The sequence below is a fragment of the Larimichthys crocea genome, chromosome IX, assembly GCF_000972845.2.
Source record: "Larimichthys crocea isolate SSNF chromosome IX, L_crocea_2.0, whole genome shotgun sequence".
Taxonomy (NCBI): domain Eukaryota; kingdom Metazoa; phylum Chordata; class Actinopteri; family Sciaenidae; genus Larimichthys; species Larimichthys crocea.
Genome location: NC_040019.1, coordinates 9577291 through 9596353, shown reverse-complemented (window position 1 = coordinate 9596353; position 19063 = coordinate 9577291). Strand labels below are relative to the sequence as shown.

The 19063-nt window shown below is 37.9% G+C and overlaps 1 protein-coding gene across 2 annotated transcripts in view; it reads left to right on the top strand.

The window, feature by feature from the left end:
• Positions 1-19063, top strand: part of astn2 (astrotactin 2) — a 240246-nt gene that overhangs the window by 129495 nt on the left and 91688 nt on the right. For both annotated transcript variants that reach the window (XM_027282013.1, XM_027282012.1), the window contains 2 exons: positions 736-873; positions 13936-14086. In XM_027282013.1, the coding sequence (XP_027137814.1) occupies positions 736-873; positions 13936-14086 (289 nt within the window). The remainder of the gene's footprint in view (positions 1-735; positions 874-13935; positions 14087-19063) is intronic.

Here is a 19063-nt window from a genome sequence, read left to right as displayed (position 1 = left end):
GTAATAAAAAATAAAAAAAAAAGCCAACACAGCTACTTCTAATGTATTTCTCCATGTTCAATTGTGTTTCTAACAGTGCTATGGATGCACTACATGTGAATACCAATTAAATTAGTTCCCACATAGAACTGGCATCAAAAGCCAGCATTTGTTTACTACAAGGCTAAACAGTTTGTATAGAGCCAATCGTCATAGCTAATACACCATAACAAATATATTCTGTTAAATGTGCTTCTACATTCATTGCAGCATGTTCCTTTTACCATGTTACCTTTTTGTGCATCACTTCAATGGGAACTACATGATTCAACAATATTTTTTGCCTATTGATTTTAGTCTTGAATACCAAACAATAAGTGGAATTGCAAAACACATTTCTTAGTGAAAACTTGTCCCAGGCTCTCCCTTAAATCAATACCGCCTTGTCTTATCTGGACTTTCTCATTAGCCCGAATACAAGGAAGACAATGCTGCTCATTATGTATTAGCCTCAATATATTAAATTATACAATGTGCCAGCAGTTGAAGATTGTGTCTCTCTCTCTCTCTCTCTCTCTCTCTCTCTCTCTGTCAGGCCCTTACCAAGCATGTGCTGATGTTTTTAAGACTAGAATTTTTATTGTGCTCATTCCTGTATTGGCATCAGTGCACACTTTTATATGGTTTGTGTAAAATAACAAAATATTATAATGTGAGAAAAGTTTGAGTGACATTTTATGTCTTCTGCCAATACAGATCATTCTACAGTCTGGGGCAAGGGTTGTGGCTGCCAGTCAGCAAGAGCTTTGTGGTGCCACCGGTGGAACTGTCAATCAACCCCATCGCCAGCTGTAAGACAGACGTGTTGGTTACTGAAGATCCAGGGGAGGTCAGGTCAGTCTGACTCAGCTCAGAGCTCCACACTCACTCCACTATAGTACAGCATTATTTATTCTCCAAAAAATACAGTGAAATCAGTGGTTATGGAATCAGACCCTGGCTCTACTGCTTCAGCGACTCCAGGAATAGTAAAAGAGTGTCTAAGCTTATATAACATATATATTTACTTTAGTTATGAGCTGTTTCCATGACACTAGAGTTAGTGTTGATGCTTCTATTCTTGATTGATGACATTACCATATGACTAAAGGATATCAAAGAGCTACTTCTTTATATTTTTTGTCATGGCTTCCCGTTTTTAACGGCTGTAGTCACTATACAGCAGTATACTTTTTACTGGCTGTAATGTATTCTGTTTTGACATTGAAAACACAGGTAAGCAGCAAAGATGAGTGTATTTTATTAACATAGAAAAAGGTTTAAGCATATTACTCAAAAAGTATAATAAATGTAAAAAAAAATAATTAAAAAAAGGCGATTTGGTTAATTTGCTTAAAAAAATTACTGAAAAAGCTCAAACGAAATAAAATATAAAAGATACCCGTTCAGCATTTAAACAAGTTATTACAAGGTTTTAAAGATTTAGAGGACTGAAGTGACAGTCAAAGCGAAAACAAAAAGGGATCTAAAAAACTAATCCACACAGGAAAGTAGTGTCAACATGGTTATGGATTTGGCAATCCCACAGCGCAATAGCAAAATATTGGCAACCTCAGTTTTTTTTTTCAAGCCAGCCAGCCAGTCTCTGGCATGCATCAGTGCAGCTGAACATTACAAAACGTGTCAGAGCATCAGCTGCAGATTAAAACAATCACCCATCTATGGAATCCAACTGACACCAGCCTGAGAAGTGACATTTCATTTGAAAACCAAATCGTCTGCCATTGATGCATAAAACATGCTGCACTTGTTGTCACATTATACAAAGGGGAAGAATAGTATTTTAAAACAGGAGTACAATGCCTATGTAGGCCTGTGAATCGCTGCAAACCCTTGTCGCCACAAAAAAACTTAAGTTTACACCATCATTCAACATAATCCTTGATGCATATGGTAGCGCTTAATGTGTTTATTAAAACTGATGCAGTGATGCATTTTTTTAATCAAAATACTGCTGTGGTAAAACTTGGCTACTAGAGGCTGTGCAGTACACACTGGGGTATAACCAACCACATATTATGGAACTTTTATGTGGGTGTCAAATAAGAGAGTTTGATTAAATGCATAAATATTTACATGTTAAATATCTACACATACTGTATGCATAATAAATTTAGCACACTAAAGCCTATGTCTGAACTCTAACAGTTAGTGTGTAAACAAAGACTAGTTTCCCAAAAAATGAAAAAAAAATACTAATAATAAAATACTTTGCTCTCTTGCACCTGCCACTATTATACACTCAAACCTACCACTAAATATTTTGTCATTGTGTGTCCATTTTGAATGTGAAATGAACAAATCTCAAGTTCATTTTTCCAAGCACACAAAGCTTTTCAGCTTTCAAGGCTGAATAAATGGTAAGTTGACAAAGACAATGAAGATTTTGCTTAAAATAATAAAACACAGTTTTTAATGGTCAAGTGGCTGTGACGTTTAAGGGAATTCAGCTTCTTTAGAAAAGGTCCACAAATGAAAAATAAAAGATTAAATCTTTTTATTTCATTGTATTGTTCTTATTTATTTATTTTTTTATTTTTTTGTCAAGCATGGTAGCTTGACTCAGTGCCTTGAACCTGGACTGACTGCCATCTGGAATCACTGATCCCTGTGTTTTTTGGTCAGCAGCTTCAGTCAGAGCAGGTTTAGGAGAATGAATGCATTTCTCAATCTGTCATTCTTTGAACTCTCTGTTCTCTTGATAAATTTTCCTTCTTTTTTGCAAACTTTGACAACACCTTGCTGCATGCATTAATGATCTCACACCACTGAATATGTGTGAACACACACACAGAAAACTTGATCACGACTTAATTTCAGGTATTTCTGCCTTCATGTTTAAGGCAGCTAATTCATAGCCGAAATGTCCCCATACTTTAAAATGACCATGACATGCACACTTGGAGAGTGCACAGAGCGAGGGTACTTTAGCAGTGATTACATCTGACCTCTACTGATTGGAACCACACTAAACATAGCTGAGGTAGTTTTTATGCACTGACAAAGTACCCTGGCAAGTACCTGCTGTATGATTGGAGCAGAGTAAATGTCAACACCCCAAATGTCCCTACAGAGGACAATTATAGCTGAGGGAATGTTGATAATATAGCTAATAACACAATCCTAAACAATGATCCTTGTCCTGTACCTCAGTTGATGACTTTCAAATTGTAGACATTGTTTTAATACTGTACAACGTGTCTCATTACAAACGCATGTGATGAGCGGCACTGAACATGTATTATGCAGGGCACGCTCCCTTTACCCGACTGATAGACTTCTCAGAATCTTCTCTGCACCTCCAACACTCTTGGCTATTTTTAAGGCCAAAAAAATTCAATCAACTAATGTGTAATTCACAAATCTTAAATTACAGAAATCAGTGTCTAATGTGTATAAATTGTTGTTGCAAATTTTATCCTACTGCAAAAACTTTTATGAGATTTTTCCAGGAGCAGAGAACTCCCAAGGCAATTGTACACATCTGCTAACTCTGACGTAAGTGGAATTTCTCCATGCCTCTCGATTGATTAGCCAATGCATGTCACTCACTTTGAAAAGGGTGTAACCAGTGATGGTGAGCTAAAAAATTAAGCTAAAAAATGTTTTAGAGCATGGACAGTTCATAGCCACATATCTATTAATTGTTGGTCTGACCAGCTTTGAACATTTCTGAAAGAAATCATGAGAGATTTTCTATTTAGCGAGAAGGTAGAGCAATTATCTCAAAGAATGATGTCTTTTGTGCCTTTTCTTGTTCTTGAATTTCACTCAAGTGCTACCCATGTTGTGTATTGAATGGGCCTTGCGGGGTTATATCAAAACTGCAGGTGTGAGTTAAGCTCTTCTCTTGGCAGAGCTAAGTTAAACTGTTCATCAGTGGAAAGACGTGACTTCATGGAAATGGCGAACCTGTCACTCTTAGAATGTGCTTCCATCCTGCCTCGTGGTATAAGCTCCATTTAGAGTTTGCCATTTTCAGAATGTTAAGTTCCACTTTGTTAACTGCAAGTGAAATATTATATCTGACACTATGACAACATGACATATTACATTTGAACATTGTTGATAGAAACCAATGCATCTTTCCCATCTCCCAGTATCAGATGAACTGCAGAAAGATAAATTACTCTTAAACATCACACCACAACAAAAGCATGAAGGAGGAAATACACATATGACTATGACTTCATGACAGTATTTGGTAATGGCCACATGATTAGTTTCTGTAACATAGGAGGATCAGTCAGAATTTCATGAATAATGCAGACAACTCATTATCCAAAGCATTTTTGTGGAACAATGTCTCACGGGACCTTATGGAGTTTCTGGCTGATGCACTTTCCCAAAGTGTTTATGCAGACATTGATGTAGTCAGTCAGTCATGATAGACATATTGATGCGGGAGGTAGTGAGATGCTGTTTCACTTCTGCCCATTGGCTGACTGTCAGAACTCGATGAAGTTGATTCTTATTCTGTATGAAAAATAAGCGTGTCAAGGAAATGTGAGTGTTTAACTAGGCTCAGGTGTTATGTCTCTTTATTGCAACATCTCCAAAGCTGTTGTTGACTAAGGTTCTTCAATAAGCTCGTTTTATAATTACACGCTCACAGTAGTATGTTAAGATGCAAAGTGGTGTCTTTTTTTAAATTTTTATGAGACTTCTTTTTATGTCATTGAATCACAACATTCATATTAAAAACATTTATTATGGTTACACAATTTAGATTAAGAAGGACAGTTTTGTCGCACATAAGTAGAGTCAATGATGACCGTGGCAATAACCAAGGTCTGCTCAGTTGTCTTTTCTCTGAATCGGTTTGTTGATGAACTCCAATCTTTCAACAGCTGCAGGCATCTTTGTGTGGGATAAAGTTGGTTCTTAATGCTAACAAAACCAAATTCATGATCATCTCTAGAGCTCACTCGCAGACAAGCCTGACAATCACACTTTAGGAGGAGTATCATCCTTTAAGTACTTGGGTATTTGGGTGGATCTTTTAGAACAAACTAGGGCCTTTCTTACTTAACTATGCTAGACCGCTGGCTCTTAACTTTTCCCTTGTATCTAAGACAAGCTTTTGTTTCCTGATGTCATTTCATTTTGCTCGGCATCATGTATACTTTAGCTTCTTGCTTGAACTGACACATTCTGGCCAAGATCTGTCATGTCCTTCAATAAAACCAGTAACTCTTGACATACAGCTATACATTTTTGGTACTGCAGAGTCATCAGCACTTTCACATTTCTCAGACGTCAAAAACTATCAACACACTGACATCTGACTTTGCAGGAGAAATGGGGATAAGCCAGCTAGTTGACCTCAAGAGACTGATGAGGTCACAGAGGTGTGGCCTTCTAAATAGCCAACGGTGCTGGCAACCGCTGTTCTAGACCACAGGGACATTATATGTTATTATGTGTACCATAGTTCTCTAGGTTTGTTATCCAGCTCATTTTCCTGTACATATCACTGTGTACTTTATGACCTGGTCTCCTGGTCTTCATTAAGCCTAAGTCAACATCATGGGTGTACTTTTATTTACAAAGCCATACTGAATGAACTGAACTCCCATCATATCCGTGTAATTGTCAGTTATCATTTGCCAACAGCTATTTCTGCTCTACCAAATGGTTGCTCCACCAGGTTCCCAGGATTTGCTCCGAATTTGGTAGAGCAGCTGGTGATGGACTAACAGGACACATTGCAGCTTAATGAATTTTTTGCCTGGAAGAGTTCAAAGCATTGATGAAAACCCATTTTGTAACCCTGGTGTGCTACTTTGGTTAGTCCAGATGGCCCAATAAAGGTAAATAAAAGTTAAAGTTTCTGGTTACTCTTTCACTTTCCAAAGGAAAATGAATTATGATCCACAAAACATTTAAAATACATGAACATTTACTGAGTACATGCTGATTGTATGCAAATTGCTGTGCCCTGCTCTACAGTGGTGAGTGTGCAGAGTTTGTTAGAGGTTAAGACTTGTGTGAAGAACAAAGTGCTTCCCTGATTTCACTTTGACTACATACTGTCTTGGTAATGTCCTCTTGACATACAGTATTACTTCTAGACTTAAAGTGTACCAAAAACAACTTGTCTACCATTTACCTTTAAAAGAATAGTTAAAATTCTGCCATGATTTAAAGCACCAGCCATCAAGCTATATCACCAGACTCGCTCCCTTTATTCTCATTCTATTTATACATGTGTTACGTTACCTGTATAGTCCGTGACATTTAAAGCCAGACACTGCTGAGGAAGATTCATGCAGTTAGGATATTGAAAATTGAAATACAGGACACACAAAAGCAATAAAAATGGGTCATGAGAATTAAAGCAGAGCCTCTGTTTTTGTGTTCAGCATGAGCTGTGGATAATTATTTATTGTATGAGATGGATTATTTCAGAATTGAGACACTCAGTACATTCTGTATACCACATTTGAAATAACATGTATGAATCAATTCATTTGTCTTTGTGCATTTATTTGCAAAGATATTAAGGACAATCATTACAATAAATGACCTCATGTTTGTGAATTAGCCTCCTTTAGAGACTTGCCCTGACAGTACCTTTTGTTCAAAGTAATCATTCACACACTGTATACGGTTTTCTTTCAACTGCACAACCCTGGATGGAATGCAAAGCAGAAAATATGTTGAACTGGTATGCTGTGCAGTGTTTGGTCTGGTTAACTGATCAATAACTGCATCGGTTTCAGAATTCAGACTGAATCCTTTTTTTTTTCTTGCCTTGGTAGTGCCAAGAAGAGCCATTGTGTTGTACATTCAAGCCATAATGCAAGATACTTACTTTCTTACTTTGCATTTATACTATATGAGTATATAGAAGTGGAGAAATTCAGACCTATTTAACTCATTTTCTTGAACTAAAGTCAGTGTGTCAACAAACACTTCAAGAATATAACTCCATACATCAATTCAGGCACTTACAAACTGTGCTCAAAGACTAGCATTTTTGTCAATAAAGAACCGTTAATAACCCTGAGTACCCGCTGACACTCCACACAGGTGATTAATGACCTCACTCACCATGATCAAGTGAACCATCAAAATGTGCCATTGCCAATATTCCAATGCAACAGCAGGAAGTTGACACCAGGGGGGAAAAAATGAAATACATAAATCCATATCTCCTTACTCCAGATCTCCATCAAAATGTTTTACAAGTCTACACTCAGACCAAAGAATTGATATATCAATCTTTATTTTATCACTTCGGTTTACCTGCTTTTTTCACCCACCAGATTTTTCCTCAGTGATTACAGCAAGCTTAAAGAAAATGCACTCTATTCAATGACGAAAGTGCTTGATGAGAGTCAGCATATTTGTGGGAAGCTGGAACAAGAGCATTAATCAAGTGCAGGGGCAGACCAATAACGGGCTCTGTAATCATGCTGGAGCAGCGCTCTAACTTTGGGCTGCGTCGCCTGGTCATTCATCATCTGGAAAAGCAAGAAGGCAGAGAGGGAGATTAATAACAAGTACATTAGTCAGTGTTTAGATGCAACCAATGTGCTTCTGGGTCAGGCTACAGAGTCATGGTGCCAAAAGAGGTGATCTTGATTAGCTAATGATTTGGGAAGGAAATCTGTCAGGATTTAAGTTTTGTAACAAATAATGTAGGAATTATAAGAGAATAAAATGTATTTTAAGTAACTTTGTAGTGTTGTATGGCATGCTTTACTCTTCCATACATCTATGTAGATCAGTTTTCAGGCTCCTGTTAATTAAACAGTGAGAGGAAAATGTTTCTGAATACTTTCCACACTTTCTGATGGCCTTACTGAGAGTTTTCTTCAGTATTTGTTTTCCAAATTTTCCTCCCTCTGGACTTTCTTGCAACTGGCATCTTGGAACTGATTGTTTTTTCATCTTCAGCTCACTATTCCCTCTATCCAGAAGGAGAGCCAGTTAGCATGCACCTCACAGCTGAGACAACCCATTATTTTTGTCTGTCTCACCTTCCCCTCCCTTTGTTTTCCTCTGAATTAAGGAGTCATTTGTCAATGCTTTGAGTGCCTGCCAGAAAGAACTGATGCGCAGAACACCATGTGTTGTCTTTGTAATTCAGAAAAATCGAGTTGCCATATAAAAGGGAAGAAGACTAAGAAATGTGAGAATGAGAGAATGGGAGAGACAGTGAGTGAACTTTTCAATATTTTGGTACTATACACTAACAGCACAATAATGTGCTGAGCAAGGGCGCAACCCAGAGGCTGTGTCTCAATCATAAGAGGGAGGTTTGAAGTCCAAAATGACAAACAAAAAATAGTTTAACAGTGTAAGTCAATTGCAACCCGACATCTTGCTAGAGCTACTGTTTGCAAATCTACTTTTTGTGTGAAAGGCTCACAACCCTAAAGGCCATATCAAACTAACTAATGCTCAAGAAAAGTGGGCAATAATAAATAATAATGACTTAAAATTCTTCAGTAGCAGGCCCACAATTACCTTTGTTTTCTAACCAGGATAGAAACACAATATAAACATACACTTATACACTTTCCTAATACTGTTTAAATATATCTGGCTCTACATTTATTTGAGCTGTCTTTATATGCTATACATTTACATTTTAACAATACATATACTTGTATGGTAACACCACAGTTATACAATTAAAGCATCTTTCAGTATTCCTGGTTACTGATGCTTCCTGCTCATAGTGGAGAGTTGATGGTGGACCCTAGCTGTTTGTTAATACCGTACCTTATCCCTTAATGCAGAGTGCCCACCAGGTAGGTCTAGTGGATGAGAATCGGTTTGAGAAAGGGCAAGGTCTTCATAGACCTGCCATGGAGATTATCCTCACAAATACTTCAGTTTTTGTTATGAGATTATATACAGTATAAAGACAAATCAACCCAGTTAGATACACTATTAATCTTTCTTGACTTCAGGACACCTAGTTTAAATAGTTACGTGTGATTTAGAAATTGCAGAATGGATTTGGTGCTCATAATGTAAAGCTTGTCTGTATGGACATAGTATTCAGTTTATGTTGTGTTCAGCTCCAATATTTAAAAATTTGGCGCCTAATTTGTGTAGCTGTTAGATTTATTTGTAACCTGGGCTGCTGTGCGAGACAGCTTACTAGCCATTGTTGCCTAGCAACAAAGCGCATTTGCGCAAACAACAGTAATAGTTTTTCTCTCTGCATTACGCAGCTTAATGATGGTGACCCTCTCATCCACCGGGAGAGTCCATCCGTGCAGCAGCCCAGCCAGTGATTTGTCAGTAGTCCTACAGCCGCCTGGCACGTCTCAACATGGACAATGCCTGAGTAGGAGAGAGTCCACCTTCTATCAAGGAGATTGGTTCCAGAGCCAATGCTGTGCATAGAGGTGAGCCCAACTGCATTTTGTTGGTACCTCTCAACTCCATACACCAAATCAGGCACTTTTCCCAAACAGTGATTACATTCCATGCTCTAAGGGCAAGGTTTCATTTCAGAGGTCCACAGTGACTAAATCTGTTCCACCTCTAACCTTTGCCCTGTAGGCATTGCACAGATCTCTACCTTTTGACTTGCATGGTCCTTGGCTCTGGAACAGTGTCTGAGCTTGTTTTCTCCAAGCAGATAATCAAGTGATCATTGGAATTTGCTTTTGATGATTCCATACGTTTTCTGGATTTGGGTGGTGTTTCTTTAGGTATCCTGTGAAATGTGCTGCCAGAGTCCCTGTTGTAAGCCATTCAGTTCCAATACACAAGGTTTATCCTTTGCCAGTGTTTCAAGCACATTATATTGCGATATCAATGTGACAAGAAGACACCCTGTCCCCTCTCCTGTTTTTAAATTCATCACGGTTATTCAGTTTGGTAATGATGTGGCAACATTTCCATTGTATTTGGGTGTGTTGGGTTTCTGGCTTCCTTGGTATATATGACCTCTGATCATCAGATCAACATCAGAGTTTGAAGCTGAGTGTGACAATGTGCAAAATTATCCCCAGGTTTAAGGTACATTGGTCATGGAGCTGAACCACCCAGGAGGAGAAAGCAGCATTTGTAAATCATACAGTACACTTATTGGGGTCCTACAAGTGTAGTATCAGAAAATGGTTGTGAAACTGAAGTTGAGACATAAAGCAAAGGTCTTGATTTTCTGTTTAGTCCTTGTCCTGACCACACGCCTGTGCACTGGTTTTTAACCAGAGAAATCAACAGAGATTAGAAGCAGTTGGGTCCTCCACGAGGTGGGTGGTCTCAGGCTGCATGATGGGGTAAAAAGTTTAAAAATCGAATAAAACCTTGGTTTTAAGATCTGACTCCTCCACATTGAGACAGTTGTTCAGAAATCTATATTAAGAATGACCCCTCAGTCTGACTCTTTTGGAGGTGTACAACAACCGAAGACCAGATCTTGAGGAAGATCCGGGATGACTTCATCTGTCACATCTGTCAGCTTGCCTCAGAGTGGAGGTGGGCAAAGTTTCTACAGAAAAGGATATAGATAGTACCAGAATTTTCTGCTCCACCTCCTCCATTGCCCAGAGGACTCAATTTTAGGCTAATCTGTGTTGTATTTGTAAACTGAATAAAGGATGTGTAATTATTTTTGCTCCATTGCTTCATTCTGACCTATGCTTCATGAGGACCTTTAACTGAAAAATAATTAAGAATAATGGTTCATTTTATGCATGTCCTTTTGGCAATAATAGTGATCCACTGTACCAATTATAAAAATGAATATGGAAGAATAAACAAAATGTGAACTTCTTTAGCAGTTTTGTGGAATTCTCATCCTAAATATTTGAAGAGTTCAGTTCACAAATCCTATGGCTATCCTAGAATTGCTGACCAAAACAAAGCTGAATAATGCAATTAAGTACATGAATTTTAGATATCGTCCGGTTTCTGTGGCTGGTTGACCAAAAGGTTAATTTATCACCCTGTGTACAAATACTGTTTATTTGGCCTTAAGAAAAGCATGCATCACCCAAATACTGAACTAAATCACAGCTGCTCAACAGTGAATATGTACTGTAATAATGTAATATATTGCCAAACAAAAAGTGTGTTTGGAGGGTTGCATTACTGCATCGATCTCAAGTACTGGATGACATCAATACTACTGATGCATAATGGGTCTGCCATAACCACATCACCAGTTTCTATTAGGGGCAATAAAACATTGCTTTATTTGCTCCAAAACGAAGATGACATTTTAATTATCTTAAAATGTTTTAGTCTATATAATATTGTTTAAACAAAGGGTCTGTTATCTAAAATGATTAAAATATCATTGTTAATATTATTATTCTCTGTCTTGGTGGTCAACAGACTGAAACTATTTCAAAATACATGTTCAGTTCCTGTTTAGTTGATGCCATTCATATCCACATTTGAATGAATGCTCAAATCAGATGGACCATAGGCATAGTTATAATTAGGTGGCCATTAGTAACGCAAAGTGCAAATAACCACAGGGCTACTATATAATTAGATTGCAAAAAACAAACTCTCCTTACTTATGTTTGGATCCTGAGACAGTCAGTGATTTGCTATTAGCGCAGCAATGTGTCAGAAAAGTGAGGGTTAGGGTTAGATTTTGCAAAGGGGGACAGTTCCAATGTGCTGTCAGTGAGTGGTAATACTTCACTGCTCACTGCTCAAGATGTGACAGTTATGGACTGATGTGCCATAAATCTAACATGAAAACCAAATATTTCAAATGCAGAAACCTTTGCTTAAAACAATGTGGGGTGCTGTGCAGCATTCTGGATGCTCATCACACATGGTCAGACACTATGAAAATGAAAAAAAAAAGGATACTGTTTTGTAATTGAAAAGGTAGGTATACGGCAGAGCCCACATCTACCGGTAATACATCCTTGCTTACATTAATAAGATATGAATTCTGAAGGTATTTTTGTCAGTGCTTTGCACAGAGCATTCCTTCCTTTTTGATGAATTTTAATGTTTTGCCTGAAACCATTGACAAGGTCACAATATACAGTTCTTTTCATATTCTTTTTAACAGTGGATACTGATTCAATAAATTTCCTTTGACTTTTTTGCTCACTGAAGAAATTTGTGAGATAAATCACAAACATCTGTGATGGTTTCTGAAGAGAGGTTACTAAAGGATATTTTATTTCAAAGGAACACCAACATCAGTATGTGTTATTGGTTCAGTGGCCCTATAAACAGTTTTTTTCTTTGAAATGACATCATCACGTAAGCACCCAAGTACATAGAGACAACAACACAGACAAAGTGACAGTGCTCCAAAATCCTCCTTGCTCAGCAGGGCATCTGTCTCCCCATCATCCGAGATCGTGTTGCTGTTTGTAGAGTCAAGTCGCCCTCACAACACACTGTGGTCCCCGTGGTCACGTTGCAGAGAGACAGTGCTTTTGTTTCTGTGCAAAGAAAAACACAGGGGTTGCTTACCCCTTGGTTCACTCTGACAGCGGCATGCAGAGATCAGTGTATGGGCATGGCTGAGCATGCTGAAGTGAGCACAGCAGCTGAGCTCTACAGTACTAGTCCAGCTGACATCTCACAGAGGAAACCACAAAGATTGTTCCTTTCTTTATTATTATCTTTGATTTTTTTTTTAGTAGTGGCCTTGGCAAAGGCAGAGTAACTGATACACACATAAGCGTGCACACAACATATTGCATAAACATAAACATAAATCAACTGAACTTTGCCCTAACTCTAACTTCCTCTAACACCAGTCAAAGCACACTCATGTGCTCAGCCTTTTTTGGCTTTAGGGATAAGTCAGTCCACCATTTTTTTTTTACCTGAGATATCTCAAACTGTACAATCTGTTACCCTGACAGATTTTAATGAAATTATGCACAGATATTCATGGTCCCCAGAGGATTACACCAATTTTGATGATCCTGTCTGCCCAGTGGCACCACAACAATGTCTGTTTGGTTTTGAATGACATTTCATCAACTACTGGACGGATTGCTATGTAATTTAGTGACACAGTCATAATTAGAGTTCCACAAATAAATAAAAATAAATAAAAGAAAATGTATTATCACAATGTTATCCTATCAACAAATCAAATGTTAATTTAAATGCATTTAATTAACTAAATTAGAAATAAAGACATAAGGAATAAATTCATTTTAATCTACTATTTACTTTTATTGCATCTGTTTCAGTGCATATGCCTGCATCTGTCTGTGCTTTTCCTTTTTTGTTCTTCTGCCAGCTAGGGCGGGCCCGGATGCCTTGGCCCTTGGATTAGTACTGCAAATTTATGGATGGAGAATACTGATTCCCTAAGCTCTCCATCAACACAGTGTGACAAACATGTCCAATTAATGCCAATGAGCCGATTAGTCACAGACATGACCCACCACAAACCAGCATGAACACCTGCACGCATCACTCCACTGAAACTTTTAAACAGGTGTTTTAAAACTGCTGTAGCATACTGCAGCACAACATAAGCCCTAGGGTACATATATTTTAAACTACTATTGGATTGGATTTATTAATATTTGCCTTTGCACTGTCAGTCACGAAACAAAATGTAAGCTCACTGAGGAATCAAGTCATATTGAGAAACAAAAAATTTCCTGTATGCAATAACAGATCTCTTGTTATGTTCTTTTTTTTTTGCAAACATTACAACTAGTCATTAATATCAGGTGGAAGGGCAAATGCCATCAGAACTTCACAATTCTGTCACATTATGCGCAAGCATGAATAGTTTCTTAATTGCACTAGAAACAGCAAAGTCACAAAAGAATTCTCTGCAGGCGGTGAAGGATTATGTTCAGCTGCTCAAGCATTTATATTCACTTGTCATTACTTAGTATGACCTTATTTACCTATTTATCATCTAGCCATCTGTATTTTCTACTTTTTAACATTTTGTATCTCCCATACCAGGGAAGAGGCCATGATGTCCACTTACTTTGAGACAGTCGAGGACCTGCTGGCATCTTTTGGGCCCGTCCGTGACTGCTCTAAAGATAATGGTGGCTGCAAGAAAAACTTCAAGTGTGTTTCTGACAGACAGTTAGACTCATCTGGGTGCATGGTAAGTGTGTGTGTTAAATTGCCTTGGTGGTAATAAAAGGCCAGGTTTTATGAAAATGTCTTGTGTTTGCCATTTAATGATTGGTATAATGTCTATAATAAAATGTACAGTTAGAGAGAGAGATGCCTGTAATACATCTATTGATAAAAGGTCTAGTAGTTACACTCATCATCCAGGCTGTCAGCTTTACTGACACTGAGCTGTAGCTAACTAGGTATCGGAGCTCAGAAGGTGTTGACAACCGATTTAAGTGGGGCAGCAGACAAGAGCCAAACTAGTAATGTTGGATTTAAGCTTTTTGTCTGGTGAGACACACATGAGCTACAAATGCAGGCTGTGTGAGAATCCTAGCATTCACATTGCATGTGTTTTAGCCACAACTGTGCATTTCCCCTCGGTTTCATGGAAATAGAAACCTCTGGACGAACAATAACCTATTTCCTCTTTTTTTCAAGCAAATAATGTAAAATAAATGTAAAATAACTGTAATCATCGTTATTTAAGTTCACATAAGGGCCTCTGCTGCTCAGATTTTGCAGACTGAGTATTGAAGTGATACGAGGTATATATTCTAAAATTCCTTCATTTACATAATCACCTCTTTTTAATGTTTCTCTCCCAAGATAATGCTACTCATTAAATTTGCATACCATCTGCTATATAGCGTGGCTTTTGTGATATTTCCAAGCAATCTATAATATTTTATGTGCTGTTTACAATCATAATTAGCATGCTTTGGTGTTCCTCTATGTTCTTTAGTGTATATGCGTATACTATAGGGCTCTGTGGTTAGAAGCAGTTATGGCTCACACCGTTGTAGTGTGTGCTCCTGCATTCATTGTACACAGACCTAACCGATACCACACAAGGTGTGTGTGACTGTGGACTTAAAGCAAGTTTTTACTCATGTAGAATTTAGGGAATTTACAGAAATTGTCTTTTGAAAAAGATACATAAGTTGTGTCATTTCACCCTAATGATATGATGGGGCTGTTTTTCACTGTAATATGGATCAATAGTAAATGGTCCAGTGAGAAGAAGAGCAAAGTAAAAGTAGTGCTACCATTACGTTTTTTAATGCTACACCACTTTTTACGCATTTAGATGCTACTATTTTGCATAGAATATGTATTATGAATTACATCTTTAATATATATTTCTGTCTGTCTGTCTTCATACAGCCCTTTTTGATTCATAAACTCTAGTTTAATTTTAAGTGCAACATAAACTGCAGTGCAAAAGAGGTTTACTCCTGGCATATTTACAAGTACAGGGCGACCGGAAACTTCCAGTGCCAGGATTCTGACAGCAAGGGGCGGACCTGGGTTGTAAAGTAATTAAATTGATGAGCCATCTCAATTGCTGGAGGATGGTTTGGTGAGCCATTAAGAGCTTGGACAGAGCTATAAATCGACTGGTCTTTTCGTTGTTTTGTGTCGACCAAAGACAAACACTTTCTTCTTCCTGAAATAAACAAAGTATTCCTTCCTTCTGTTATTTGTATATACAATTCATGAAAATCTGTGTTACCATGACGACTACTCCGTATTAAGAAACCTGAGTTATATTCCCCATCATTCATTAGTACCAAGACGATTTCCACCCTTGACATATTTAGCAGCTTGTGGCTGTGCTGTTTATGTTTACATCTACATGTTGTGGTAATGCCCCCAAACGTGTTGACAGTATAATGTTCATCATTTTGTCACTGATGATGTGATAACACTTACAATAACCCTAGGTCTCTGCTGTTGTTGCCGTTCTTCTGCTGTGCCACCCAAGCACACGCAACATGGATAATTTATTAAACATATGCATGAATGGCAGTGGTGTACTGTCACTCTTTCCTGAGTAGCACAGTTGAATGTGGCTTCTAACAAGTATTTCGTGCATTTTTCTGTCTGTTTTGTGATATTCTAAAGGCTGCAAAGCCTTAGTCTGTTCTCCAAATATAGAATTACTGACATAAGTGGCTTTTAAAGTTATGGTATAAAGGTATAGGGTCATTATACCTAATTTAACACTTTGTGCAGTACAACACTAAAAGGCTTTCATGTAGGGTTGGATTACTAAACTTTAAATCCAGTCATGTTGGCTAATGTACATTATATGCTTTTCATTGTATGAAATAGCTGATATTACAGCTGTATTAGGTAATCTGTCAAATTATTTACAGTGTCACCCATGTTTTATGGATTTTCACAGCATTGCATTGTATATGGGGCTGGAGACTAAGATTTGCTACATACCTGTAACAAACCTGCCCCAAGATGAATACCTATTGGGCCTAGAGGTGTAAAGTAGCAGCCAGTGCAGAGAGTGTATATAAAATATGAATGAGTATGTGTTAATTAGATTGTTTGTCAAAGTCTATCCCACATCAAGCCCCTGGACACACTGTGACATGTTTTATTAATAGTTGCCACAAACATGAGCAAACACACAACTATATATTGTCGTTCTCCCTCAGCTGACCATTTGCTCAGGTAGAATTATATCAAAGAACCGCCCTGAATTAACGTGTTAAATAAAGTAAAGATTTAGCTTTAACTCATATTTTTAGAAAGTTAAATGTTGTTTGAAATATTATTATAATATATATATTGAGACTGTCTCATGCCTCTGTGTGCAGCTGATTAATACGCAGACAAAAGGACTGACAAAGCCTTCTAGTCTTCAAAGATTAACTTAGAGGATCACAGACGCAGTGGTATTATTTTCTTTTCTGGCGCTTTTGGGGTTGGTGTTATTTTAACCACCCTTGTCAGAGTGGGTGCTAACACAGAGCAGCGACATGCCACACGGAGGGCTTAAAATCCATTATCAGAGTCAGTCCCTCAAGGCTGTCTGCTGCTCTTAAGACAGTTGAAATGCATTTCTAAAGAATTAAATTTTACTCAGAGCCAGTGCTGAAGTTTTGGAGACATTGCTTATTCCATTTTTACCCGTGTTCCCTTTCTGCTCGCTGCTGAGCTGGAGACGATGACAGGTGGTTTATTCTTGTGCTCGCTAACCTCAGCTTATAACAACAGCTGTTGTAAGTGCAGGTTAGCGATTTCAGACAGGTAATGTTTTTGTGCCAGCACCGTTCTTTATCATCATTTGGCTCATCAAACATCACTTGATCATGTTCTACATCACAATGTGCAATGTCCTGGATTGTTTACACATACTTTTTTAAACTGTGTGAAATGGATAGTGGTTACTTGTGACTAAATTGCTTAAGGAAGATATAAGGGCATAATATATTTCAGATCATGGTTACATATATAGTATATAAGCAGAGATAAGTACAAATCAATTGGGTAAATACATACACAGTAGACAAATTGGTTATTTCAATTATTTATATATATATATATTTATATAGAATTATAATAATAATGACAGATTCAAATGGGTTTAAATCCTTATATTGGAGTAAGGTTTTTTTTTCTTCAATTCATAATGAGTATTTTAAAGTGTAATACCATATTAAAAGTGAAAGTTCTATGATCTGACATAACTTTGTCCTTTGACATCTCAGAGGTAATGAGGCAGTATTTCAAGTAGAGCTTTAGATACAACACAATACAATTCCAAGAATATGTGAAGAAAAAAATCTCTGAATAAATTCAAATGTCAGACATTATGGGAACATTATGTATCTGAACTAACCCAGCAGGAGGCTACCGTCTGAACAAGCAGTCAAAAACGAGTTATTACACTACAGATTTTTTTTTTCTCTCTTCATCAAAAAGTTTCCATGAAACTTTGCATAAAAAAAAACAACAAGAAGCACTGTGAAGTTACAGCGGATCATCTTCACTGAATATAAACTGAAGAAACAGAAATTCAGAAGCCTCTTTTTAATTATGTTCCAACACAAACAGCAGTGGAGTGTAGGGAACTTCATTTTGCAGCCGAAGGTTGTGTGAACAGCAACAATCTGGCATTTACCCAGTGGTGTGGAATGAATGGTCAAATTCTCGTTGAACCTGTGGTCAATGTGCCGTGTCATCCTCTGTTTGTGTGAGAAAGGGGTATTACTGATGCACTCGGTGAACTCTCCTGAGGCTGCATGGTGAAGTTCAAAACTCAGTAAACATGGATTTTCCTGGTAGCTTGCCATTTTTTTTAACTTTAAGTTTGACAACTGCAGCATACTGTGGTTTCTGTGCTTGTAATGTTTCTCTTTATGACACATTGTTGTATCCGAATATAGTATCTGTCTTCCTAATGGAAGTACTCAGAGGATGAGCAGATGGTAGCGTATTAGTGGCATATCTTTCATCAGTTGATGTCCCTCTTGGGACATCTCTGGTAAAGTTGTTTGGATCCAGGTTTGGCAAAGATGTAGATTTTTTTTTACTTCAGCCTACATCCAGAAGTTTAATTTTGGCCTGTCATACTCTGGTAGTTTATAACAGTTCGGAGAAGACAGATATTGTTGTCTCCAAGCTCATTTTAAGGAGCATGTATACTCTCTCAGTATGCAAGAGTTTATTAAAATGTGTGCCACACTCCAAAAGTCAGGAATTAAATGATGACTTGTCAGTGTGGAGCCAGATTTCCACTCGGTTGCCTCTGGTTTGCATAAAGAGTCAGCAGGGAGGAAAAATGGCAACTCCACCCAAACAAAAGTTTTGTACAAACCCTCTTCCCCTAATCCCTTTACCCAGCATCCGCTGTAGGTCCCCACAGTCCTGTGTTCCTGACAACTGAGCATCATGGCTCCCCCCTGCTCCGCTCCACAGCACAGCTCCACAGCTCAGTTTACCTCATTACCATTGAATTTCAATGCGTTATAGTTTAAAGCAAATTGTAATAATTCTGTCATCCTTAAAGTCTGGCACTCTTGGTTAAATGCTGGATCAAGTGTGTCATTCAGTGTACCACAGAGATCCAGATAACACTGTTGCAGCCAAGGATGTGAGTTAAGACCTGCGTACGATGGAGAGCAGTTCTTAAGGGTGCGGGGGTAGGGGTACTGGCAGT